The sequence below is a fragment of the Leptonychotes weddellii genome, chromosome 7 (genome assembly GCF_054177405.1).
Source record: "Leptonychotes weddellii isolate Sample4059 chromosome 7, ASM5417740v2, whole genome shotgun sequence".
Taxonomy (NCBI): domain Eukaryota; kingdom Metazoa; phylum Chordata; class Mammalia; order Carnivora; family Phocidae; genus Leptonychotes; species Leptonychotes weddellii.
The window spans coordinates 54,018,907-54,046,349 of record NC_138375.1 but is presented as its reverse complement, the minus strand read 5'-3'; the positions used below and the strand labels follow the sequence as shown (position 1 = coordinate 54,046,349).

General features: G+C 42.6%; 1 protein-coding gene across 1 annotated transcript in view; it reads right to left on the bottom strand.

Moving 5' to 3' along the window:
* DOCK2 (dedicator of cytokinesis 2) overlaps positions 1–25,729 on the bottom strand; it is a 386,690-nt gene extending 360,961 nt beyond the window's left edge. Inside the window, exons 1-2 of the mRNA XM_081825805.1 lie at positions 25,586–25,729; positions 4,543–4,626 (exon numbers count right to left, since the gene is read on the bottom strand). Coding sequence (XP_081681931.1) covers positions 4,543–4,626; positions 25,586–25,628 — 127 coding nt within the window. The 5' untranslated portion in view covers positions 25,629–25,729. The remainder of the gene's footprint in view (positions 1–4,542; positions 4,627–25,585) is intronic.
* Between the last annotated feature and the right edge of the window lie 1,714 nt (positions 25,730–27,443).

The following is a 27,443-nucleotide window of genomic DNA, read 5'->3' as shown; positions in this document are numbered from 1 at the left end:
AAAAGTCCATGGTCTTTCCACTCCTTTTTTGGTTTGTTTGTTCGTTTGTTTGTGGGGAGGATTTAAAAACTACTGGGGGCACCCGGGTGGCTCAGTCAGTTAAGCATCTGCCTTCGGCTCAGGTCATGATCCCAGGGTCCTGGGTTGGAGCCCCATGTCTATCTTCCTGCTCAGTGGGGAGTTTGCTTCTCCCTCTGCCCCTCCCCCTGCTCACGCTCTCTCTCTCTCAAATAAATAAATAAATAAAATCTTTAAAAACTATTGAAAAGTACAAAGAATAAGATAACAACTACTCATATTCCTACCACCTAGAATTAATCATTGCTAATATCTGGAGATAGGTGCTTCAAATCTTCAAGACTATATTATTTTTTTTTGTCTAAAATTGACATGGACTGTTACAAAAAATTTAAAGTAAGCAGAAAAGTATAAATATAAGAGCTAAAAGAATTATCCTGAATCCTATTACCCAGAAAAAGGAAAATACTATTAAATATCATCTTAGTCAACTTTTCATTTATATTTATATACACAGGATGGCAGATGGATAAAAAGATAAAATATGATTTTTAAAATACTCTTATAAAAATCAGCATAAAGACACGGCATAAATAACAATCTCAAATACCAAACTTAATCTTATTTGTATTTGATAGAAGGAAAAGAAGTGAAATTGAAGGAAATGTTGAAACTTTGATTAAATATTTCTTCTTAGGGGAACCCTCGTGCTCTGCTGGTGGGAACACAGACTGGTGGTACAGCCATACTGGAGAACAGTATGGAGGTTCCTCAAAAAGTTAAAAATAGAACTACCCTGTGATTCAGCAATTGAACTACTAGGTATTTACTCAAAGAATACAAAAATGCTAATTCAAAGGGATACATGCACCCTGATGTTTACAACAGCATTATCTACAATAGCCAAATTATGGAAATAGCCCAAGTGTCCAACAATGGATAAATGGATAAAGAAGATGTGGTATATATATACATATATATATGTAATAGAATATTACTCCACCATAAAAAGAATGAAATCATGCCATTTGCAAAGACATGAATGGAACCAGAGAACATTATGTTAAGGGAAGTAAGTCAGTGAGAGAAAGACAAATACCATATGATTTCACTCATGTGGAATTTAAGAAACAAAACAAACGAGCAAAGGGAAAAAACAGAGAGAGAGACAAACCAAGAAACAGACTCTTCACTCTAGAGAACAAACTGATGGTCACCAGAGGGGAGGTGGATAGGGGGATGGGTGAAATAGGTAATGGGGATTAAGGAGTGCACTTATTACAATGAACACAGGGTGTTTTATGGATATGTTGAATCACTATATTGTATACCTGAGACTAATATTGTATGTATGTTAACTATAATGTAAATAAAAACTTAAAAATAAAATAAGATAAATGTTTCTTTTTTATAAAAAAGATTTCCTAAAAACTCCTTTAAAATAAAAATAGTTATGAAAAGCATTAAAAGATTGAAGTGATTATGATTTTTTAATTGTAATATTTTATTTCTAATTGATATTGACCAACTCTCTATTATGATAACATCATAAAGTTAATCTATTCCCTTCTACTCCTCACTTCTCAATTTTATGTGTTTTCTCTTTATTGTCCACTTTCCTAACAATAACATTTTTTGGTAGTCATAAATATTGTGACTTTTTTTTAAATTTTTTTTTTAAAGATTTTATTTATTTATTTGAGAGAGAGAGAATGAAAGACAGAGAGCATGAGAAGGAGGAGGGTCAGAGGGAGAAGCAGACTCCCCGCTGAGCAGGGAGCCCGACGCAGGACTCGATCCCGCGACTCCAGGATCATGACCTGAGCCGAAGGCAGTCGCTCAACCAACTGAGCCACCCAGGCGCCCCAATATTGTGACTTTTAATATCAATCTCTATAAATTGATTCATTTGGACTCAATGCTTACCACTATTTCTTTCTTTTTTTTTTTTTTTTAAAGATTTTATTTATTTATTTGAGAGAGAGAGCACATGAGAGGGGGGGAAGGTCAGAGGGAGAAGCAGACTCCCTGCTGAGCAGGGAGCCCGATGCGGGACTTGATCCCGGGACTCCAGGATCATGACCTGAGCCGAAGGCAGTCGCTTAACCAACTGAGCCACCCAGGCGCCCACCACTATTTCTTTTTATCACAGCTTTTTAATTCCTGTATTTTTAAATTTTGACTCATCTCTCAATTGGCTGGATTTTATTTTTCAAGTAGGTTTCTGCAAAAGGGTTTCATGGGCACACCCAAGTTCTTTTTGTTACACCATCCTGACTTATTTTTGACTAACACTGTGGCCTTCACTTTTTTATATTTGATGGTAACAGGTTTTCAATCAGAATCATAGGCAGAACTCCCCATCTGCAAAGCAGACAATACCAGGCCTGATCTCAGAGCCTGTAGCTGTCCGAGGCCCTCAGGGAAACCTTAGGGTCCATAAATTTCAGTTAAAACTCCATATAATGAAGGGGGTGGGAAATCAGAGGGGGAGACGAACCATGAGAGACGATGGACTCTGAGAAACAAACTGAGGGTTCTAGAGGGGCGGGGGGTGGGGGGATGGGTAAGCCTGGTGATGGGTATTAAAGAGGGCACGTTCTGCATGGAGCACTGGGTGTTATACACAAACAATGAATCATGGAACACTACATCAAAAACTAATGATGTAATGTATGGTGATTAACATAACATAATAAAATTAAATTTAAAAAAAAACTCCATATAGATATGGGTGTAGGCATGATAAGTGTTTTGTATACCAATTCGCTGTTTTGTATACCAATGCTTCAGATAAATAGAATCATTGTTAACAGACTTCTGAACACTGAATATGTATTTTCAAAGTATTCACAAATTGGCGATCACTCACTAAATTAATATGCCCAGCTCTTTCCAGAAAGGCATTGTGGCCTTATTTTACTTATTACAAGGATACATTAAAATAAAACTAATAAAATAGAATTAAAAATGGAAAACCAGAACCGAAGAGGTTAGTAACAAGGACACTAATCCACAAAAGCTCTTCTGCTTGTTTGTTTTTTGGTTTGCATGCATTGTGTGTGTCTGCTTGTATACATGTGTTTGTATATGTGTATATATGCGCACATGCCTCTGTGTGTTTATGTTTGCATGTGTGTATGTGTCTGCTTGTGTATGTGCGTGCGTCAATCTGCAGAATTGCCTTGGAAGTTACACATAGCTGATCTAGCACTGGGGATAAGACCTGTCCTGTGGGTTGCCATGAGGAGTGCCCAGACTAACATGTTATAAGGAAGTTAGCATAGTGCCCCCAGTATGTAGTAAGAATCCAAACACGGCTAGTTCTATAAGCAACCTCCTTTCCTCTGGCTGGTTATTTCCCCTGGAGGGGGCCTCCTTCACAGCAACAAGCCTGCTTCCTGTCCACCCCTCACTCCTGTCCCAGCACAAGAGCTCTCTAATCTAAGGGATTAGCTCGGAGGGAGGGATATGCCTGGGTGCTCAGTCCAATCATTTCTTTATATATATATATAATTTTATTTATTTATTTGAGAGAGAGACATAGAGAGTGAGAGAGAGCATGAGCAGGGTGAGGGGCAGAGGGAGAAGCAGACTCCCCGCTGAGCAGGGAGCCCCATGTGGGGCTCCATCCCGGAACTCCGGGATCATGACCAGAGGCAAAGGCAGATGCTTAACCAACTGAGCCACTCATTTCTTTCTTGCTTCTTGCTCTGCCCAGCTACAGGAAGGACATATGCTCTCCACACAGTAGGAGTAGAGGCAGGCCCAGGGAGGGGGAGACCGGCGGAGGCCCTGCTCTGCCAGTGAGGACTGGGAGAGCCTGCCTGACTGTGGCTGACATATTGGCAAGTTCATTTGGCTCTTATACCCTAGCCATGTTCCCAATATCAATTTTATCAGTGACATAGGTGATATATTGATTTATAATGCCCTGACTTATGGGTCCAAGGCCATTAGCTTTTGTGCAAATTTTAAAAAGCACCCTTACCACCTCCACCACCATGGGTGAACACAGCCCAATAGACATTTGGCTTCACAAGAGGATGGCACCTCTGTGGGAAGAAAGAGATGCCACTTTGCCCAAGACAGGGTTCCCAGCTTGATGCAGGGTGTGAGCACTGCTCCCAGGACCAGGTACAGTGCCCATACCACACAGTTGTGCATAGCAGTCCTTTTGGAATCAAGGGTATAATTTACTGAGCTCTTCAAAACCCTAATAGTGCTGATTTCCCTTAATAATCTTATTAGAAAGAAGGTGGATGTCACAGGCCCAAATAGCCCCATGGCTGTGATAAATGGACAGCACAAAAAACATCAAACCCCACAAGTCAGGCCTTTGCTACTAAGCATAAATTCTTAAAATAACAAAGCATTATTTTCAGTAAATTCTAATTGCTAATATTATCAAAATGCATAACAGACCACACACATTTGCAGGTTCCAAGAGAGGGCTGGAGGTGCTAGGTGTGTCCTGCTGAGTCCCAACACCATCAGCCAGGGGGCCAGGCATCCGTGACTCACCTCCACAGGTCTCCTGTATTCGCACCACATCACCAATCTGCAGGGAGAGCTGGGGGGCTCCATTCCCCTGGAAGTTGTATATGGCTGTGAAACAAGAGAGGGGCAGCATGGTGAGACATCTGGATACTGAGAATCACTGCTCCTCCTTGCTGTCCCTGAGTTTACCTGACACCCATGCAGCCTACATGGGTTAATAAGACCAATGCAGAAACCCACTGCCTACCACAGGAGTCAATGAAAGGCTAGCCTGGCTGCTAAAGGCCCCTACTTATTAACCAAACCTGACCCCTCCCAGCACAGGTCTTGCACTCTAGTCTGCATGACAAGGAGGTTATTGATATCATCTATCATAGGGTGACCTCTCCCAGTGCACCAGGCATGTGCTCTGCACATCTCATTCCATTCTAACAGCAACCCTGTGAGGTATAAACTGTGATCCCATTTTACAGATGGAAAACCAAGGTGCTAAGTCTTGGTCAAAGTCTTCAGGCCAGGAAGTGACAGGAAAATCAGTATCTAATTTCCACATTCTCAACCACTATGATGAGCTACTTGCTGCTCCCCAGTTACTCCTTCCTGGTGACAACAGCCTAACATTCAAGGGTGTGCCCTGTCTTCCCATTTCTATTATCAGTCCCCGAGGAACAGTAGTTGGCTATGAACATTCAGAGTCCCTCCTTGTGCTGTCAGAACCTCTGCTAACCCCTTAGAACACATGATCATGACATATCGTTGCAGGGCACAGGCCCTGTTCAGCATCACTCACTAAGTGGGGACCAGGTCACATTGTTCATCCAGATTAGGGATGCAGCCTACTTTCCAAAGGCTAGAATGGAACCACCAGCTTGGGAGGTTTTCAAGAACAGAATAGGGTACAATGCATGTGGTTTTATTTAAGGAAAGACTCTCAGGAGTTTTATTTAAGGAAAGACTCTTAAGGAAGAGGACAGTATGATCCTACAATGTTGTCATCATTCATTCATGCAGCAGACATTCAGTAAATGGGTATGATGTGCCAGGCACATGCAAGGCACTGATCTTGCTCTTTTGGTGGACACAGAAATAAATATAAGTGTACAAAATATGAGACATGTGAAAGAGAAAACAATAGGGCCTGGTAGAGAGTTATGACACATCAACTTTTGTTGGGGTACTTAGGGAAGGCCTACCTGAGCTGATACATGAAGTATTTGAGCAGGTCAGCTATGGAGACAACAGGGAGGGGCATTTCAGGAAGAAGGAACAGTAGGTACAAAGGCCCTAAGGAAGAAAGACACTTGGCATATGCAGAGACCATCAAAAGAAACTGCTATGGATGGAGTATGATAAAAGATGAGAAGGTGACGCAAGATGAGGCTGAAGAGGTAGGGACCAAGTCAAACACAGCCATGTGATGGATTCGGGCTTTATTCCAAGAGAATGGGAAGCTGGAAGGATTTTATTTATTTATTTATTTGGGAATAGCTTTACTGAGATATAATTTGCCAATTTATTAATTATTGTGTATAATTCAATGATTTATTCACAGAATTGTGAAGACATCACCATGATTAATTTTAGAACAATCTCATCACCTCACAAAGCTCCCCCAGCCCCAAGTGGCCACTAATCTACTTTCTTTCTCTACAGATATGCTTATTCCAGGCATTGCATATACATAGCATCATATAATATGTGGTCTTTTGTGACTGGCTTCTTTCACTTAGCACAATGTTCTCAAAATACATCCATGTGGTAGTAACTGTAGCAACTCAATTCACTCCCTCTCCCATTGGTCCTCAGTTTCCTTATATGTCAACAAAACAAAATGCATTCAAAAAGTCTTCTTTGGGTGACTTCAGCAAAAATGGCAGAGAAAGGAACTCCAAGGGCCTGTCCTTCTAAAGAAGCAATGAAAAATCTGGCAAAAGCTCTCAGAATCAACTTTATCAGATCTCTGGAAAACAGTCAATAGTTTATAGCAATCAAGCAAATGCTTAATCAAGAAAAAGGCAATTGAAGCCTGGTAAAGCTTTGTGGCATTTTAACTTATTCCTGTCCCACTCTCTACTCCCCATTTCAGTGGCAGTTTTGAAAATGATATTCCACGTCCTTTGTGTGGGTTTCTAGAGCCAGAGGGAGCAGAGAGGACCTTGTTCCAAGAAACTGTAGTTGTCTGTTTTTTGATCTGTCTGTGGGCTCCCTAAAGGACTAGAGCTATGAGCTTGTCCTTTATTATTATTTATTATTTACGCTTTGGAGGACCAAGAGGAGAGGAAATTAATTGAGTCAATGGTGAGACTACCAGGAAGACTCAGGATTCCTCTTATTTAGTTCAATCTACCTTCTGCCCTGTTTGGTCACATGATTCATCAGCAGTAAGCCTCTATTTGGTCTGGAGACCACTGGGATTAGAGACACAGAGCAATAGCCTTTTCATGGGCCTTTCCACATGTGCTCTACCTCCTTCCATCCAATCTCCACACAGCAGCGAGAGCAATAGTCAGTGAAATGGGATTATATCACTCCTCTGCTTAATTAACACCCTTCAGCCTTTCATCTGCTAGCATACATATAAACAAAAGATGGTCTATCCATACAATGGAATATTCTTCAGCCACAAAAAGGAACAAAGTACTGATAGTTGCTACAACATGGATAGATCTTGACTATACAATACCCACGTATACCAGGGGATCTAGAAGGCTATGCATGGATCTGGACACATGCTAAGAAAGGATGGGAGGAAGTCCTAAACTCTCAACTCTGATTGACCTTCAAGCTCCATGATGGCAGGAAATGCAGGTTAAGGCAGAGTTGCAAGTGGTCTGGCTACATGTTAAAGGTATGCCCCTATCCATACATAGAGTCCAGCTACAAACACCAGATTTTTTTCTTTAAACTCCAGGCATTTGGAGATTTAAGTGACCAGGCTTCACAAAAATACTTTAGAAAAGTCACTAGACAGACAAACTACTACAGCCTATACTAAGCAGCTACAACCAGTCCTGGCAAAGAGGAGAATTTGATATCTGAGTTAGCACATTATAATATTCAAGATATCCAGTTTTCAACACAAAATTATGAGGCATAAAAACAAACAAACAAACAAACAAGAAAGGATGGCCCATTTATAAGAGAACAAAAAGAAAATAATAGAAATTCCCCACAGAAGGATAGACATTGGATTTGAGACAAAGATTTTAAATTGATTGTCTTAAATATGCTGAACTAGCTAAAGGAAACTATGGGCAAAGAACTAAGTAAAACCAAAAGATTAATATCTCATAATACAGAGAATATTATTAAATAGATAGAAATGACAAACTAATAAAACAGAAATTCTGTAGGTAAAAAGTACAATAACAAATGTGAAAAATTTATTAGAGAGACTCAATAGCAGACTTGAGCAGTCAGAAGAAAGAATCAATAACCTTGAAAGTAGGTCAGTTGAGATCAGCCAGACTGCAAAACAAAAAGAAAAACGAATAAAGAAAAATGAACAAGACCTAAGTGACCTGTGGGACTATCAAGTGCACCAACTTCACGTAAGGGGAGTTCCATAATTAGAGGAAAGAGAGATAAAGGAACAGAAAGAATATTTGAAAAAATAATGGCCAGAAACTTCCATCTGATGGAAGACATGAATTTACAAACCCAAAAAGCTCAGTGAGATCTGAGCAAAATAAACACAAAGATATCCACATTGAGACATAATTATCAAACTGTCAAAAACCAAAGACAAAGAAAGAAACTTAAAAACAGCAAGAGAGAAGCAACTCATCGTGTACAAAGACTCCTCAATAAAATTAATAAATGATTTCTCTTCAGAAACCAGAGAGGCTAGAAGGCAGTGGGATGACATATTTAAGTGCTAAAAGGAAAAAACAAAAACCTCAACCAAGCATTCTCTCTCTCACAAAATTATCCTTCAAAAATGAATAAGTTAAGAGATAAACAGAAAGGGAGGCCCATTGCTAATAGACAATTAGAAAGACAAATGCATAAAACAATAATTATAAATCTACAATAACAGATACATCATGTATAAAAATGTAATGTGTGACAATAACAACAAACGGGGAGAGATAGATTTGTACAGAAGCAGATATTTTGTATACTATTGAAGCTTAGTATTAACTCAAAATATATTGTTATTATTGTAAGATGTTAATTGTGAACCCCAGATTAATTCCTAAGAAAATAACAACAACAACAACAAAAAAATACAGAGAAAAGTAAATGAGAAAGGAATCAAATCAGCAAACTAGGAAAAAATCAATTAAACATTAAAGGTAGTAATGAAGAATTGAGGAACAGAAAAACATGTAAGATATATAGAAAACAAATAGCAAAATATTAGAAGTAAATCCTTCTTTATGGGTGTTTACATCAAATGTAAATGAATTAAACCCTTCTGACAAAAGGCAGAGATTGACAGAAAGGATTATAAAACACCACCACCACCAAAACCAAAAAACCCACTATGATCCAACCATATGTTATCTACAAAAGACTCACTTTAGATCCAAAGACACAAGTTCAAAGTGAAAGAAAAAATGTTCCATGCACATGGTAACAAAAAGAGCACTATAGTGGATATACTAATATTAGACAAAACAGACGTTAAGTCAAAAGTGTTACAAGAGACAAAAAAGAGCATTATATATTGGCAAAAGGGTCAATACACCAAGAACATATAACAATTATGAACATATATCCCTAATAACACAGCACCAAAATGTATGAAGCAAACATTGACACAATTAAAAGGAGAACTAGGCACTTCTATAATAATAATCAGAGACTTCAATATCCCACTATCAATAATGGATAGAACAAGTAGAAATAAAATCAGTAAGAAAATAGAGGACCTGAACCACACTATAAGTAACCAGACCTAACAGACATACACAAGATACTCCATCCTACAGCAGTGGAATGCACATTCTTCTCAAGGGCATATAAAACATTCTCTAGAATAGCCCATATGTTAGGCCACAAAACATATCTCAATACATGAAAAATACTGAAATCATACAAAATAACTTTTCCAACCACAAAGGAACAAAGCTAGAAATGAATAACAGAAATAAAACTGGAAAATTCACAACTATGTGTAAAGTAAACAACATACACTTTTTTCTTTCCTTAAGTAGGCTCCATGCCCAGCATAGAGCTCAATGCAGGGCTCAAACTAGACCCTGAGATCAAGACCTGAGCTGAGATCAAGAGTCAGACGCTTAACCGACTGAGCCACCCAGGCACCCTGCAAACAACATACTCTTAAGCAACAAGGGATCAAAGAAGAACTCATAAGGGAAATTAGAAAATATTTTGAGACAAATTAAAATGAAAACACAACCTACCAAAACTTATGGTTGGAGTGAAAGCAGTAATCATATCAGTGAAGAGGGGCCTTCAAGAAGATCAGAACTGTCCTCAAACATAAACAAGAGGTATTTATAATGTTGCTTCACTGTGTCCCAGAGAAGCATATTTTCATTTGCCCTTTCATGTTGTCTTTACAACTACTACATGAGGTAGCTACTATCCCCATTTTATAGATGAGGGAAATAAGGTTCAGAGGGTTTGAGTGGCTCACCCAGAATCTTCCCTTACCCTGTTAGTGGTAAGTCACAGAGCCAGGACTCAAACCCAGCCCTATGCCTTGCTCATTCTCTATATCTGTTGCCCCCACCCCGCTCCACCCCGCCCCTCCCCAAAACCTAGATGGCACTATTCAGGTGTTCACCAGACCCTGCTTCATGCTTCAGTCTTGCCACATTCTCTAAGGGAAAAGGAGGAAACTTACAGGCTATTTAGCCCAAAGACCTATACAAATCAGCCCTTTCACCAAGAGACCAACTAGACTTCGTAGGTATTCATAACAAAGTCTCCATCCTGAGAGACGATAAAGCTTGGGCGCCAAGAGTCTATCTGGAGTCAGAGAGATGTGGCTCCTGAGCCCAGTTCAACTCTTTGTTGGCTCTGGCCTCAAGCCCAGAGCCATAGCATGTGATATACAGGCTTTGCCTTGCACCAGGCTACCCAGGCAAGAGAGCATTGGAGGCTAGTACCCAACCTGTGATCTACTTGCAAGACCTGCACCTTCTCTGGGAACGGGAGGGGTGTTTTTTTGTAATCCACAAAAATCACTGTAAGGGCCAGTGGAAAGCCTGCCTGAGCAGCAACTTCACCTCCCTGAGCCTCATTTTCCACAACTATAGAATGGAGGAGATGATAGTCCCTAATTTGCAGGGTCCTTAAGAAGCTCAGCTGAGGTTAAGACACAAAGGGCTTGACTTGCCTCAGGCCATAGTAAGTCCTCAATAAATGGTTGTCATTTTTCTCTTTATTAGCATTATAAAACCTCCTAAAGCAATCTATTCAGAAGACCTCCTTCAGAGCTCTTCTTTAGGTCACCTTTAAATCTGCCTACCTGCAGTTTGCAACAAATGACACTTGGTCAACACTAAATAAAATTAATCCTTTGTTCAAAAGCAAACCTTGAGAAGGCCCTCAGGGGACTCAAGAATCTCTTCTCCTGCATAAACAGAGCATGTTTCTTCATTCCCTTTACACTTGGCCTGATTTCAAACCCTGTCCCCACACAGGCTGCTGATATTTGGACACACTCCAGCTTGCTGGTGCCCTAACTCAGACTCTCCACCCCCTGCTTCCTCCAACCCCAGAAATTTGGCTAAGAACCTGCCTGTCACAAGCCTGGACAGGGCCAAGGAGGCAACTGAGGTTTCTTTCTTTTTTTTTTTTTTTAAAGATTTTATTTATTTATTTGAGACAGAGAGAATGAGAGAGACAGAGAGCACATGAGAGGGGGGAGGGTCAGAGGGAGAAGCGGGCTCCCTGCTGAGCAGGGAGCCCGATGCGGGACTCGATCCCGGGACTCCAGGATCATGACCTGAGCCGAAGGCAGTCGCTTAACCAACTGAGCCACCCAGGCGCCCGCAACTGAGGTTTCTAACAGAAGAAAACCATCTATGAGTTGGCCTCTGAAGCACTAGCAAATTAGGTCTGTCCATCAGATATTTAGAAGGTGGGGAAAGACTGCGTTTTGTTCCCTGTCTCCTCCCCATCTTTCCTTAGAAATCTCTTCCTTGTTCCATCCAGCTCTGTCAAGTAAGAAAGTTCCAATCAATCAACTTAAGAAGATGTCTTGGACAGATCTTGAAGCCCAGTATTCAACATGAAGGTCTATATTCATTCCAAAGATTCATATTTTATGAAAATGAAAGTAACTGATGTTGCTGTTTAATTTATAAATGTATTTCTGCCTTTGCATAAGGGCCTCTGTTCTTAAGGCTCCATTTGGGGAAAAGCAGACATAACTGACAAAGGAAGTGGCTTTGCATACCAATACCCAATTCTGTTAAGTTTTCTAAATGACTAACAGGAAACTTTGAACCAGAATGCCACTGTTTGCTGAAGTTTGATTGCTTATCTATGATCCTCATTTGAGTTATTTCTGACCAGTGTAAAAACAGATCACCTTCTTCCCTATTCCCTGTAGGCCTAACCACTGTCAACTTTTGAATAACGGATGAAAGGGGCAGATAAACATGAGGAAGATATAGGACAAAAAATAAGTAAAAATCACTGAAATCATTCTGCTCCACCCTATTCATGCCCACCCAAGAAAGATAGACAAGTGGCAGGTGGCAGGATTCCCAGAGACAAACGTTCTAGCTTCCTCTTTCATATAAGGTCTCCAAACACTAGAGAATATTGACACATCCCAATGAAGGATTTGACCTCTCCCTGTATCAAAATACTATACTCAGGAACCAAGGCAGCAGTTGGTTACCTACACATCCACTCAGACCAAAATACTTATAGCTGAGGACCAAAGGGATGTTGAAAGTACTAAGGCTATCTGAGCTCATTAAACCCAATGAGAACTCTCATGTTGGAAATCCAGGTTGGCAAGCCAGTGGAAGCAGCTACTTTGAGACAGGTGAGACTTCCAACAACCCTAGAAATAGAATCCACTGATTAGCCACCAATTCTATGTAAACATATTGAGATACACTGCTCATCAGGAACCCAAATTGAGAGAAATAAGGAAAAAGTAAACACCACTGTTATAGCACAAAGTTCATAGAAACAACTAGGGTGGGGTCTCTGGAGTTTGTGCAATGTTAGAAGATAAGTACAATGTTTCTCTTGGATTTATAGATGAGGAAACTGAAACACAGGGAGGGTAAAAAACTTATCCACCTCATAACTTAGATAGAGAGGTCAATTGATTGATCCAGAAGTCTACCGTCTAACTACTGTACACACTGCTTGCCACCCTCCCCAAAATGGTAAACGCTTATTGGGCATATATTATGTACGAAGCATATTTGATTTTCAATAGATATTCATTTGTGCATCTAGTTACTATTCTGGGTACTGGGATGACAGTGACAGATAAGACAGATAAAATCCCTAGCATTCTACGAATATCACCTCCTTTCATCTTCACAGTACTCCTCCAAGGTATTACCCTCATGTAACATATGAGAAACTCAAAGAGAGATTAAGAAACTTGCCCATGACCACACAGCTAGAAAGTGGTAAAAAGTGGATTCAAGCCCAGATCAGAGTCCAAAGTCCTTGCTTCCCTTACTAGCCCATTTCTGATGTTATAAATTATTGTGTGTTTGTGTGTATGTCTGTATAGATGTAGGTGTGTGTGTGTGTGTGTGTGTACTGGATATATACTTAGTATATATATATATATACACACACACATATATATGTGTATAAGTGCACATATATATAGTATATACACATATACTATACTTGTTCATTTCCTCTCTTTTCCAGCATCAATGAGGGTGAAGACAGTCTGCCTTGTTACCAATGAATTTCCAGTGCTGAGAACAGCACCAGGCCCACAGTAGAAGTTCAATCAATATTTACTGAGCTTTAATAAATACTTGTTGAACTGAAGGGATGTGAACATGAAGGGCAAGTATGCCCCTTCTTCTGGCTAAACTCTTTCTTGAATTTCTTGAGACTACTTCAGGAGATGCTGACCCAGCTTGGTTGCCAATTTTGATTGTAGCCATCAAGTGCCCTGTGATCTTTAGGATGGATTCATACCTCGTCTGGGGCCCTGCTCTTTGCTGACATGTTTGAAAACAAAAGCTTCAGCAAATAGCAAGTGTTAATAGAGTTTGGACAAGTTGATGCATCTGAGAAACAAAAACAATAATGGAGAAAAAGAATGTAATTGCCTGAAGCTCACTTCTCTAGTCTCTGAGCTGGGCTTTGGAGGGTCTCTGCTCTAGGGGGGAACTGAACTAGCTTTCAATTTGAGTGAAACGCACTCATTGAAAATGCATAAACAGTTTGCCTGAACTCTCTGGGCAAGGCGTTGACGGGTTCAGCACCAAGGCAACATCCTGATGTTGCATCAGGGAGGGCAACTGTGATGACCCAGCAGAAGCTTCCAGCAGCAAGGCCAGAGCTCACATCCAGTGTAAGTCAGTAGTGAATAAAGTGGGAGAATCACAGACTGAGGTAACCAAGGAGGAGGTGCTCCTCCACAGCCCAGGAGAGGCTTTCTGTGTACCGAGGCCTTTCTGTGTACCAGACACTATTCCAAGGGCTTTACCCACCTATGTAATCCTCACCATAATTCTGGGGTACAATTATTGTCATCTCCATATTACAGATGAGGAAATTGAGGTAGTGTAAGATTGAGTGAATAGTCCAGGTTGACATAGCCAGGAAGGAGCCAAACTGCATACAACTGTACTCAGTTTTTAGTGAGTCAAAGTGACATGCCCAGCCAACAAGAAAAAGTTGGAATTGCCATGAGTTCTCTAAAACAGTGATTCTCAACTAAGGACAGTTTTGCCCCAAATGAACATTTACCAATGTCTGGAGACATTTTCAGAGGGGGTGGGGGGGAGGGGCAAAGTGAAGGAGCTCCTGGCATCCTGCTGGTAAAAGTCAGGGATGCAGCTAAACATCCTATAATGCACATGACAGCACCATAACAAAGAAGTATCTGGCCCCAAATGTCAACAGTGTCAAAGTTGATAAGTACTGCTCTAAAATATCATGATGGGATTCACTCTTTCCTTTACAGTGCTGCTATAGGTGCACACACATGCACTCACACACGAGTTCACGCATTCACAGGCTAGAGTTGGAAGAGTGGCTTTATGATGAAATCAAGGGCTAATTTCTTCAGCCCCTCACCTCTATTGCAGGGAGTGTTGGGCACTTCGCTGAATCCTGCATGTTAGAAAAGTAAGGTGAGAGGGGATAGATCCTGCTGTCCTGGAGATTTTGTGAAATCTAGTTGAACAGACAAAATGAGCCCACAAGAACAAGAAATGTCTTAAAAGTAAAGGGCTCAGCTGTTGGTCATAACAGTTGTGGACTCTCAGAGGAGAGAGATCAAGAGGGGCCCCATGAAGGAAGTGAGACTGGAAAGAGAGGGAGTCGGAGAGGAGGGGGGAGAGGAAGGGGGAGAGGAGAGGGAGAGGGAGGGGGAGAGGGAGGGCAAGGGGAAGAAATGGAGTGGGAGCCCCAGAGGAGGCGAGTGGAGAAAAATGTGGTAAGGGCAGGGAAGAGGGAGGGGAAATTAGGTTGATGTGTACACAGTCCTAGTAAGGGAAATAGACCATGTGAATAGAGTCCCAGGGTGAGAACGGGGTTTGGGGCAGTGGCCAACTATAAGGGTCCAGATATTTGGGGAAGAGTTCAAGAACACCCCATTTATTACTGTGCTGCTCTCATAGGACCCAGCCTTCTGACAGCAAAGGGTTAAGGTTGAGGAGATGAAGGCAAGATAGGGCAATTCAGTCCATCTGAATCTTATGAGGCCACCAGAAAGTGAAAACCTCCAACCCCTGTCACCTCCCCATCCCCATCCCCCACCCACTCATTCATCTACACACTTATCCAACACACTCAGCCATCCACCCTCCCATCCAACCATCCACCCAATGAACAATTACTAATCGAGCACCTGCTCTGTGCTGGAGAAGAGCAAGAGACATTGTCTTGCCCTCATGGAGTTTACATTCTATGGAAGAGCCAAATAATTCAACATGAGGCTGCAAGAAAATATAAGGGTGATGGCAGAGCTATGGTAACATGAAACAAAAGATGCACCCATGCCCAACCTGTGAAATGGGGACATTAGTAGTAATAACGGTGTTGTCTGATGCCTCAAGCAAAAAGAAGAAAGAGAGATTACTACTGGGTTGTAAGCTTCCTGAGGGCAAGGACTGTATTTTTATCAGGATCAGCTCAGGACCATCACTTAGCACAGGCTTATTGAATTTAATTGATATGAATAAACAATAAAAACAGTTTTCTTGGGGTGCCTGGGTGGCTCAATTGGTTGAGTCCACCTCTTGATTTAGGCTCAGGTCATAATCTTAGGGTCATGAGGTTGAGCCCCATGTTGGACTCCATACTCAGTGCAGAGTCTGCATAAGATTCTCGCCCTCTCCCTCTGCCCCCTCCCCTGCTTGTGTACACACTCTCTCTCTTGCACTCTCTCTAAAATAAATAACTAAATCTTAAAAAAACACTTTTCTTGGGATGCCTGGGTGATTCAGTCGGTTAAGCATCTGCCTTCAGCTCAGGTCATGATCCCAGGGGCATGAGATGGAGCCCCATGTCAGGTTCCCTGTTCAGTGGAGAACCTGCTTCTCCCTTTCCCTCTGCCCACCCCACCCCCAGCTCTCTATCACTCTCTCTCTCTCTCTCTCAAATAAATAAATAAAATCTTTTAAAAAAATAGCTTTCTTGTTCTTCACAGTTCCAAAAACCAAAAATCTACACCTTGGGCAGAATGCCTTAGCTGTGTCTATTGTATTGGTTTATGAAATAATAACTGAGTACTTTTATCAGGCCCTTACTTAACTCACTTCCATGAACAGGCCTTGATGAAATGCAAAACTGCTCAAGTGCAAATTTGCAAGAAGAGAGTGTATAGCTTCCACTGGATTCCCAAGGGGTCCCAGGTTACAATAACACTCAGTTTCTCTGATGTACCATGTTCCTGCTAGTCCCTTACAGCTGGATGGACTCAGACTTGACCCCAAAACACAGTTCTGCCCTCAGACAATATGCTATCCAGTGAGAGAGATGACTTGTGGTTACATAACTAAAAGACAAGGTGCAAAATGAGTCTTCAGTAAAACAGAAGAGGTACCTCCAAGATTGAAGTGTAAGAAAACTGTCTGAAAGTGGTTGCATTTCAGTGAGACCTTGAAGGTCTCAGCTCCCCACAGTTTCCTCATCTGTGAAAGGATGATAAAAGTACACACCTCTTAGGGTGCTTAAACATGGTACCACAAATGTTCTGCAAAGGTACCATGATGAAAAAAAGTGAGGCAATGTTATTATTTATGACAATGTGGATGAGAACTCAAATCAAGAGTTTAATGAAGGAAGTCCCGTATGCAATTCCACTCTTCCAGCTGCTCACACCAAAAACCCTGGAGTCACTCCTGATTCCTCTCTTTCTTTCATTCCCAATTCCAATCCATGAAGAAAATCCATTTGTTCCACCTACAACACACACATCCAGAATCTAAGCACATCTCACCTCCTCCATTGCTGCCCCCTGGTGTGGGCCACCACCATTTCCTGCCAGGGTCATTGAAGTAGTTGCCTAGCTGGCCTCCCTGCTTTCACATTTAAGTATCCCCTATCCATCATAAAACAGAATAATCTGTTAAACCAACATAGAACATTCTGCTATTCTACTGAAAACCCTACAATGCCCCATCCCCTCCCATTTAGAGTAAAAGCTCTAGTCATTACATGTACCAGGCACTACTCACTACAGCCTCCCCTTGGAGAATTCATTTCCTACTCTTCTGCCCCTTGCTTGCTCTCCTCCAGCAGCCACACAGACTCCCACACATTAGAGAGACTTCCTCTTCAGGACATTTGCATTGGCTGTTTATTCTACCCAGAACATTCTTTCCTGAGACAACTCCCTACTGCTACCACCCAGTGAGGCAAACAGCAAAATGCCACTTCCCCAAGCAAACCCTCTGGGTTCAGCTGGCACTATGTATGTCCTTGTGCCACAACCCAACATGCCGATCATGGTGTCTCAGGCCTGGCATTGCCACCACTCAATCCAATCCAAACTCACATCAATTAAATGAAGTAGGAAGAAAGGAGAAATTGCCTATTAAAGGGAACATGTGTAGAGTCTCTACCCAGATTCCTCTGGAGTTGGATGGTGATAAGCATTATCATTTCCCATTTGCAGAACATTTGCTGCAGAACACAGACTGTGGCACCCATGTGTAACTGACTATTAAATTAAAGGTTTGTAAGCTTTAACAAACAAACACACAAACAAAAGTCCAAAGGTCCAAGAATTAGAATATTATGGTGATTACATTGCCAGTCTCAACATACAGCAGCAATATAAGGATGCTGATCTCAGGAAAAAACAGAGCTTAGCAAACACAGTTTGTTAAGGCTTATTCAAATACAAACATTAAGGTTGGGAACAAGATGGCCACTAACTGGTGAGGATCTCACAAGCCTAGGGGTTAGGACAATCTCCTTATGTGGACTCAAAGAGCCAGCCCAGCAGCCACTTCTAAACAATCCCAAATTGCTGAAGCGTTAGAAAGTTGGAGGCCTTATTTCACTTAGTGTAATCCCCTCGTTTCATCCATGTTTATTCAAATGATGCGTATTCATCCTTTCTGATGGCTGAGGAATATTCCATCATATATATGGACCACATCTTCTTCATTCATCTGTTGAAGGGCATCTTGGCTCCTTCCACACTTTGGCTATTGTGGACATTGCTGCTATGAACATTGGGGTGCATGTGTCCCTTCTTTTCACTACATCTGTATCTTTGGGGTAAATAAGTCAAGCAGAGAAAGACAACTACCATATGGTTTCACTTGTATGTGGAACATAAGGAATAGCATGGAGGACATTAGGAGAAAGAAGAGAAAAATGAAGGGGGGAATCGGAGGGGGAGATGAACCATGAGAGACTATGGACTCCGGGAAACAAACTGAGGGTTTCAGAGGGGAGGGGGGTTGGGGGAATGGGTTAGCCCGGTGATGGGTATTAAGGAGGGCACATATTTCAATGAGCACTGGGTGTTACACGCAAACAATGAATGATGGAACACATCAAAAACTAGTGAAGTACTATATGGTGACTAACATAACATAAAAAAAAAAAAAAAGAAAAAAAGAAAATGGGAGGCCAGGCACCTAAGAATTGGTAGTAGGATGGAATCAGGTTTCCAATACATCTTTGTTTGTTTCACCAGACGAATTTCTGGGGACCAGTCCAAAGATATAGTTGGCCTCCTTAACAAAGATGCATGTACTAAGATCCCTCCAAGTATTTCCTTTGGAATTCTTTTCCCCATTGCCCCTTAGAGGCCTTCCCAGACCATCCAATTTAAGAGCCCTCCTTCCAATATTCTCATTCATGGAACAAATTTTTATTACAATGGCATATATCATAATTATATGCTTATTGATTTGTCTACACAGTCCTTTTTTGTCTTCCCCACTAGACTATAAGCTCCAACAGTGTGGGAACCATATTGGCCTAATTCCAGTAATTTCAGTATCTAGCATAGTGCCCGACATAGGAAATGCCGAACAAATATTTAAGAAATAAATGAAGAGTGAATGAGTAAATGGAGTAAATGAGTGAACAAGTTAGTGAGTGAACAATGTTCTCTATCCTTCCTCCTTGATTATTACCTTGGGCAACAAGAGCAGTATAACTGGACCCTCTGTAGTAGAGATCTTCCCTGAGTGTGTTTGGGATGCATGTTTTACTCATGCTTCCTACTCAAAGAATCTGTCCCCACCCATGGCTCCTGCTAGATGAGTAGCAAGCCTTGTGTCCCCACGTCATAACCACAGTGTATTGGACCAGTTAGGAGCAGCCCCTTGATCAGAGTGGGGCCCACTTCTGGGTTGGCAATGGCCTCTGATCTGAGTGGCCTTTCTTGAAAATGTGAGTCAGTTCATTCAGACTTCTCTCTCAGAACTTTGAACAAATAAATGCAGAGAGAAGATTTGGTGGGTACTTGAACTGCAAAGTCATGCAGAGTTGGGGTGGGTGGCATGCTGGGGCCACTATTATGGTGTTATCAGAATATTGAAGTTATGAAGGAGTGATGGAATTAGAAGGAGTTGGTTAGGAGAGCAAGGAGAACTGATGTGTTAAGAAAAGCTGGGTTGTCATGAGAAGGAAGGCAGAGGTTTCCAGGGCTACCTTCATTCAGGCCCTTCTGGAGGCCTGCCTTTCAGGTTTCTTGGATTTCTGTTTGATTTCGCCTGATCCTAAAAATAAACCACTCTCCTCCTCACATACACATACACACCACATACCTTTTAACTGAACCAGTTTGAATGGATTTTTTCTTTAATAAGAGTCTGTGTTGCAAGAGACTCAAGCGCCCACTGCCCACTCCAAATCTGTCCATTTGGGCATGGACCAGCTCTGTCCAGGGTCCTGCACTGCAACAGCACCACCTGCATTCCCAAATGTGGAGGTGGTCTCAGATTCATCTGTATTCCCCAGGCAAGATGTGGAAAAGACCCTTTTTCTACTTTTGCAGAGCCTAATATGGTTTGCATTGTGCCCCTCCCACAAACAAAAGATGTGTTAGAGTCCTACCCCCCAGTACATCAGCGTGTGATCTTATTTGGAGATGAAGTCTTCACAGAGGTAATAAGTGAAAATGATGCCATTAGGGTGGGCCCTAATCTAAGAAGACTGGTGTCCTTATTAAAAGGGAAAATTTGGAGGAAGACACATACATGGGGAGAACACCCTGTAAAGATGGAGGTAGAGATTGAGATGATGCCTCTACAAGCTAGGGAGAACCAAGAATTGCCAGGAAGCCACCAGAAGCTAGGGAGGGGCATAGAACAGATTCCCCCTCACAGCTCTTAGAAGGCACCACAAATACTCCCCACACACAGGTACACACCTATAAGCAGAGACACCTGCATAGAGGTTTCTAGCCATCACTGAAGCTCCCACACAAATCCTCCCTGGCTGGTCCAGCTTCAGGGTAAAGGAAACTTTTTTTCTATCCTCACTCTCTGTCTGAGAAGCCTGGCCTTGAAGCCTTCTTCAAATGTCATACCATAGGCCATGGGTCATCCTTATGGACTCAACTGTTGTCCCTGCCTAGGGTCACAAATCCATATGTCGAAGTTCCAATCCCCAGTACTTCAGAATGTAACCATATTTGGAGATCAGGGCTTTAATGTGATGAAATTAAAATGAAGCTGTTAGGGTAAGGCCAAATCCAATATGACTGGCATCCTTCTAAGAGGAAGAGACACCAGGGGTGAGCATGCACAGAGATGATCCTGTGAAGACAAAGCAATGAGAAGGCAGCTCTCTGCAAGCCAAGGCCTCAGAATGAAATCAACCTACTGGCACCTTGGTCTTGGACTTCCAGACTCCAGAACTGTGAGAAAATAAATTCCTATTGTTTAAGCCACACAGCCTGTGGCACTTTCTTATGGCAGCCCTAAGCAAACTAATATATCATCCCCAATATCCGTCTTCCCCTTAGGAATGGCACTACTAATTTTCAGCTGGGTGCATGGCTGCCTGCATTACAGACTACATTTCCTACCTACCCTTGCTAGGTTCAGTCATGTGATTAGGTTTTAGCAAACAGGTTACAAGAGGAAGTGTTAAGAGGACCTTCAGGTAAGTGTCCTTAAAGAGAAAGGCCATGCCCTTCTTGTTCCCTTCATCCTTCTTGCTGGTTGGAAGGGGGGACCTGACAGCTGGAGCCTGAGCAACTAGCAAGGTTCAGGAGGCAGAAGCCTGGTGCTAAGGAGGCAGTGCAGTAGACAATTAATTGCTCTACCACCTCTTCGTGGACCATTTCTGGGCTTTCTATTTGAGGGAGAAATAAACTTCTAGTTTGGTTAAGCCACTGTTTTGGAGGTATTCTATCACCCATCACACTTATTCCTAACTGACACTGTTACTTATTCTTTCTTCCTCCTCCTTTTCTGCTCTCCCTTCTCTCCTCCAAGGTGGAAGCTCTCATCACTGAGACTCAGAGAGGATTAAGATAGTAAAGGCCAAAGTAAATGTTAATTTTAAGTGGACTCTTCCAGGGTTAACTAATCAGGCAGTCAGGAGACAGGTAATTTTCACCCACTTCGGTTCTTGTACCTCTATGTTCAATCCCTGCCCTTCTCACAATTAATTATATTAAATTCTTACAGGTGACATGCCTGGTCAAAAATTCCCCTGTGCACAGAATGAAGTCCAAACTTACAAGGTTGGCATTCAAAGCTCTTCAAAGTCTGGCTGTAATCTACCTCTCCAAAGTTTTGTTTTTTGTTTTGTTTTATTTTGTTTTCATTACAAACATCTACTAAAACCAACGCAGAATTTTATTGTTTGACCCAAATGCCACATACATTCCAACATGCTGCCTATTTCTATGATGTCCCCCCTCCTGGATTCCCTCGTGTGGTGCAAAGGACCTGGGATCTAAAGTCAATTGAATTTAAGGCCAAGCCCAAGTATTTCTAAATTATGTGAACTCTGGGTCTTGGTTTCTTCATCTGTAAAATGGAAATAATGCCTCACAGAGATGTTCTGGAGCCAAAGACATTGCATGAGAATGGGTCTCGTAAACACAAAACACTATACTCTTGGAAGGCATAACTGTCCTGAATCTGGTGTTAGGGTGCATTACCCTGTATTTCATTTGGCTCTGCAACTATTAGGTAACCCCTTGACCTTAGTTATTAACTTTGATTGAACCAACCACATTACTAAGTGCTTTTCATGAATTACCCCTATTAATCCTCACAACAGTCTCACGAGACCCACATTATCATTATTATACTTTATTGATGAGGAAACAGGCCCAGATTTGAAATCAGTTCTGACTTCACAGCCCAAGCTTCTAACCTTATACATATCTCCTCAAAGGCAGTCTGTGCCTTTTCTTACTTCATAGTCATACTGTTCTATCCCACTTCTGGAACTCTCTGGAATTCTAATGGATTGCATGTTAATGTTCCATCAAGGAAGGAAAAATAATCTGACAAGGCATCTATATGAAGGTCACCTGGGGCTGCCCACCAGACCACAAGATGAGAAAGAAGCCAGTGGTTCTGGTGATGAAGCGGTCTCATGTAAAGCCAGCCCATGAGACAAACAGACAGACACAAGCAGTCCTTGAGAATTAAGCCAGAAGAAGGTTGGCTAATGCTACCAGCACTGATGAGGAAACCAAATAGGAAAGCAAAGCTCAGGTTCTCCTTGTGTTTTAGGCCTGACTGGGATTCTGACGATATTCAGAGAACCCCCTAATCCTTTATATGTTCCTCTCTGTCTTCTTCCAAGCCCCCATACTCATTATCTCCAATGCTCTTCATAAAAGAACACCCTAAAATAGAAAAATTTAATACCTAGACTTACAATGAGAAAACTAGATGATAGGTCTGTCTGCAAATAGTGATTGTGTTGGAACTAAAACCCAGACTCCTTACTGTTAGGTCCCTGTTCTTTCTGTCCCATGACTCCAGTCCCCCATCTCATCATAACCTAAACTTTTCCTTTCCCTTCCATCTACCCAGGGCCTGAGAAAGAGTCCAGCATTCATCTGCAGAGAAAAGAAACCCCCTTTGATGAGCAGGCACCTTCCAAATGCTCTCTGGATCCCTAGAGGGTCATAAGCCTTCTGACCCCCTATGAAATATAATTTTCATAAGTAGGCATGAAAAATGTCAGCTATACCATCAGATCAAGAAGCCTCCAGGCCTAGTGCCTAATGGAGTTCCCAATCCCTGACCACCTAAGTAGGATTTCCTCTGCTAGGGAGGGTGGGAACACTACTCCATCCTGTAACATTGTCCCATCCTGTGATGTCATGTCCTCAACTAAACCCCCATGCAGAGGACAAGGTCTAAGAATAATAATTGATAACATCTAGTGAGGACTGCTTTGTATAATTGTCATTCTTTTTTTTAAAAAAAGATTTTATTTATTTATTTATTTGACAGAGAGATAGAGAGCACAAGTAGGCAGAGTGGCAGGCAGAGGGAGAGGGAGAAGCAGGCTCTCTGCTGAGCAGGGAGCTGGACGTGGGGCTCGATCCCAGGACCCCAGGATCATGACCTGAGCCGAAGGCAGCCGCTTAACTGACTGAGCCACCCAGGCGCCCCCATAATTGTCATTCTAAGCACTTTATGTCGATGAACTCCTTTACTTCTACAACAACCCTGGGAAGCAGGTGCTATTACTATCCCCATTATACAGACAAGGAAACAGGCCTGAAGAGAGTAAGTAACTTGTCTAGGTCACAGGGCTGAAGAGTGTTAGAAACTGGAATCCAAGAACAGGCAGTCTGTCACCAGAGCCCATGATCTTCACACCACAGCACAGGGCCTTCACAGCAGGAATGCACTGTAGCCTTTGGGATAAAGGATAGGACTCTTCTGCACCACTCAATCTCCCCCATTTACTGCCCTACTTACCTGGACTAATACTGTCTCCTGTCTGCCACCCAGGCACCTTTGCCTTTCTGTCCACCCAGACTCCCTCCACACTGGCTTCAGCACAAATCTGTTCTGGGAGTTGCTTTGGCTCCCCCTTGCCTAAGTGGAAAAAGTCTGAATTTCTTAGCCCGGCATTTATACCCTTCCAAAATGTGACTCCAGCTTACTCTAAGCATAACCATTCCTGTCAGGTGAAAGGAACATCTCTCTTCTTTCCTGGATATGCCCTTCGTGTCCAGCTTTCATCTCTTGTACTACATTGGCCTCTCCACCTAAAATGGTCTGCCCTATTTAACAGTTCCCACCTTCCCTTGAGAAGAATTTCAGCCTAATACCCCCAGGTGGAAGGGCCAGAGTTGGAGAAGCTTTGAAGTTAAACATGGTCCTTGTTGGTTTTAGTTCAAACTTGTCATTTTATAGATGGAGAAACTGAGCCCCCTCAAGTGTATAGATTATTTGTTCTCTGGATGGGGACAATTTATCTTAAAATACTCCATAGTGCCTAGAGCCCAGCAAGTGAAGAGATAAATGTTGAACCCTCCAGGGCAGTGTTTCTCCAACAGTGGCCTTGGGACTCCCCGTATCTAATCCCTCTCTCTCTCTTTCTCTCTATCTTGGGGCTTGGGTCTTCCAACCTCTGACCTGTTCAATGCTTATCTTTGGGGTAGTGTCTGGTATCTGCCTGTGTAGGAAACCATGCAGCGGTTTTCAAATTTACACTTATGTTTGAAAACCACAGTGAGTCTACAGAGGCTGCACCACGGATGCCACTTAGTAGAAAGAGTCCCAGTACCTGAAGTCTCCCTTCCCCCAGCCACCACTTCCGCCCCTGAGCTTGAGGCAGAGGCTTCTGGGAGCTTAGATGGCTGAAGCTGCTGAAGCTGGCTTCTTGGATATCCCCAGATAACCTGGCAGGAGCCTTTCTCCCCAGAGGTTCTCCAGGGCTGAGTAAAGGATTCCATCCTCCAACCCCACACCCCAAGCCTGTACAGTCCTCTGGACCCTCTCTACCAAATCAGGGATCATCTGACCCAGAAGAAACAGGCAGGAGAAGCGGGCAGATGGGTGTCGCCTTGGACAGGGGTGGAGGAAGGCATGCTGGGCCAGGCCTGGCTAGGCCAGGCCAGGGGAGAGGGCAGTTGTTTCTTCTATGAGGCCAATTCTGTACATGGGGCGATGGAGTCCACCCGTGGAAACACTGGGACTGTGGCACACAAAGCCACACTGGGCTGGACCCCATCTAGGAGTTGCAGAAGCGTTGGGGAGAGATAGCAGTCTGTGCCCAGTGGGAGAGGGCACCAGCTGGGCAAAGCCGACTGGGCAGGGTGCCCACTTTCCTCCCCCCCTGCCTCCTCTTCCCCACCCAGCTGGCCCGAAGCAAGCTGAGGAAGTCACTGAGCCCAGGAACTTGGGTCAGTGCTCCCCGCCCATGCCCGTGCTGCCGGCTGCCGCAGCATCTTCCACTGCGTAGTTCTCAGGCCACCTGCCTTTCCCCCTGCTGGGGATCCCATGCCCACACCTACCCACACCGTGTCGCTCCTTGTCAGTTTTGCGCCAGGGGGCCATGGCTGGGCCACTGGAGCTGCGGGGGCCTCCTGTCGTTCTGTGGGGAAGCAGCCAGGGGGTGGCTAGGCGCTCCGCCGGGCCCCACTTCCTTCCTCTTTTCAAACTCCCTCTCAGGGCCCGCCCTCCCCTCCCCAGGGCGCCCTGCTCCTCCTCCTCCTGCCCATTGGGCTGGGGCACATTAGAAAGCTAGTGGCTAGAAGACCAGAAGGCCCCCAGCAAAGCTTGGGGGCCACCTCTAACTTGCTCCTCCCCAGGCAAGTGGGCAGAGGCCAAGCAGGTACTTGGGGCCACCCAAGCCACCACCACAAGTGCAGGAAGTTGCCGGATAACAGCCTAGTGACTGAACAGAACTCCCTCCCAAGGCTCCTAGCATGAGCTTTGATATCTGATGTGAATTCAAATCCACACTCTATTGCTTATCGGTCATGACAGTAGGACAAACTATCATTTTTTTTCTAAGATTCAGTTTTCTCATCTGTAAAATGGGATACTAGTACGTACTTCATATGATTATTGTGAGGATTAGAGGAGATCATGGACACAGCAAGTGACACATAACAGTTCAATATACATATACAGAGGGTGTCACTTGTGGTTTTCATCCTGTTGGTGCCACAGACCCATTTGAAAATCTGATAAAAGCCCAGAAAACTCTCTTCTGAAAGTACACAAGCACAGGATTTACCAACAATACCAGGAGGTAAGGGTGCTCTGAGAGCCAGCCACAGTGGCCCCCAGGAAAAGAGTCCTAGAGTTAGGCTAATGAAGGCATTTCTCAGAAAAATCTCATTTTTGCTCTGGAAACAGATGCTATCAGGAAACAAAAATGTCTCTTTGACCCATGGTGATAAGACTGAATTAAAGTCTTCCTGAATTTTCTTTATTCATAACTCTTGCTACCTCTTTCTGCCTTACACTAGAGAGTCGATAAGTCTTAGGCAGATTAGGCAATGTCACTGCTGACGGACAGTAGGGCAAAATACTAATTTAATGTTATCTAAAGTTCTTTCCTTTTTGGTTTTCTAGCAGCACACTTTAGGTAGTAACTTTTGTATTGAGCAGTTGAATCAGTCAGGATTCCCCCAGAGAAACAAAACCAGTAGGAGAGGTATATAAACATGAAGAAATGTATTGCCAGGAACTGGCTTATGTGAATGTGGGGCTGATTAGGCACATGCCAGATCCATAGGGAAGGCCATCAGGAAGTGCAGGCTAGACATTCTCAGGAGCAGCTGAAGCTGCTGTCCACACAGCTGGAATTTCTTCTTTTTTAAGGAAGGCTCATTTAAGGCCTTTCAACTGACTGAATCAGACCTACTCAGACCATTGAGGATAGTCTCCTTCGCTTAAAGTCAGCTGATTGTAGATGTTAATTACATCTACAAAATGCATCCACAGCAACACCTAGATTGGTGTTTGATTGAATAAGTCTGTAGTCTCGCCAAGTTAACTCATAAAACTAATGATCTCAGCAGTATTACAAATCAGATTATACATCAGAGGTTGGTGAATTTCTTCTGTAAAGGATAAGATAGTAAATATTTCAGTCTTTGCAGGCCAATAGGCAAAATCAAGGATATTATGTAGGTACTTTCATAACAAGAGAGATAACAGAGTTCCACATTTTTAATTGATAAAATACAAAATCTGATATTAATAATTGAGTATATTCTTTTGTGATTAGGTCTAGTAATGAGAAAAATACATTTTGGGGGGAGATCATATTTCACTTCACTGAGTTAAAAGTTAGTATTCCCTTTAATCAGAATTGATTGCAAATATTCATGTTAATGTTGACCCATAATGAAATTTTAC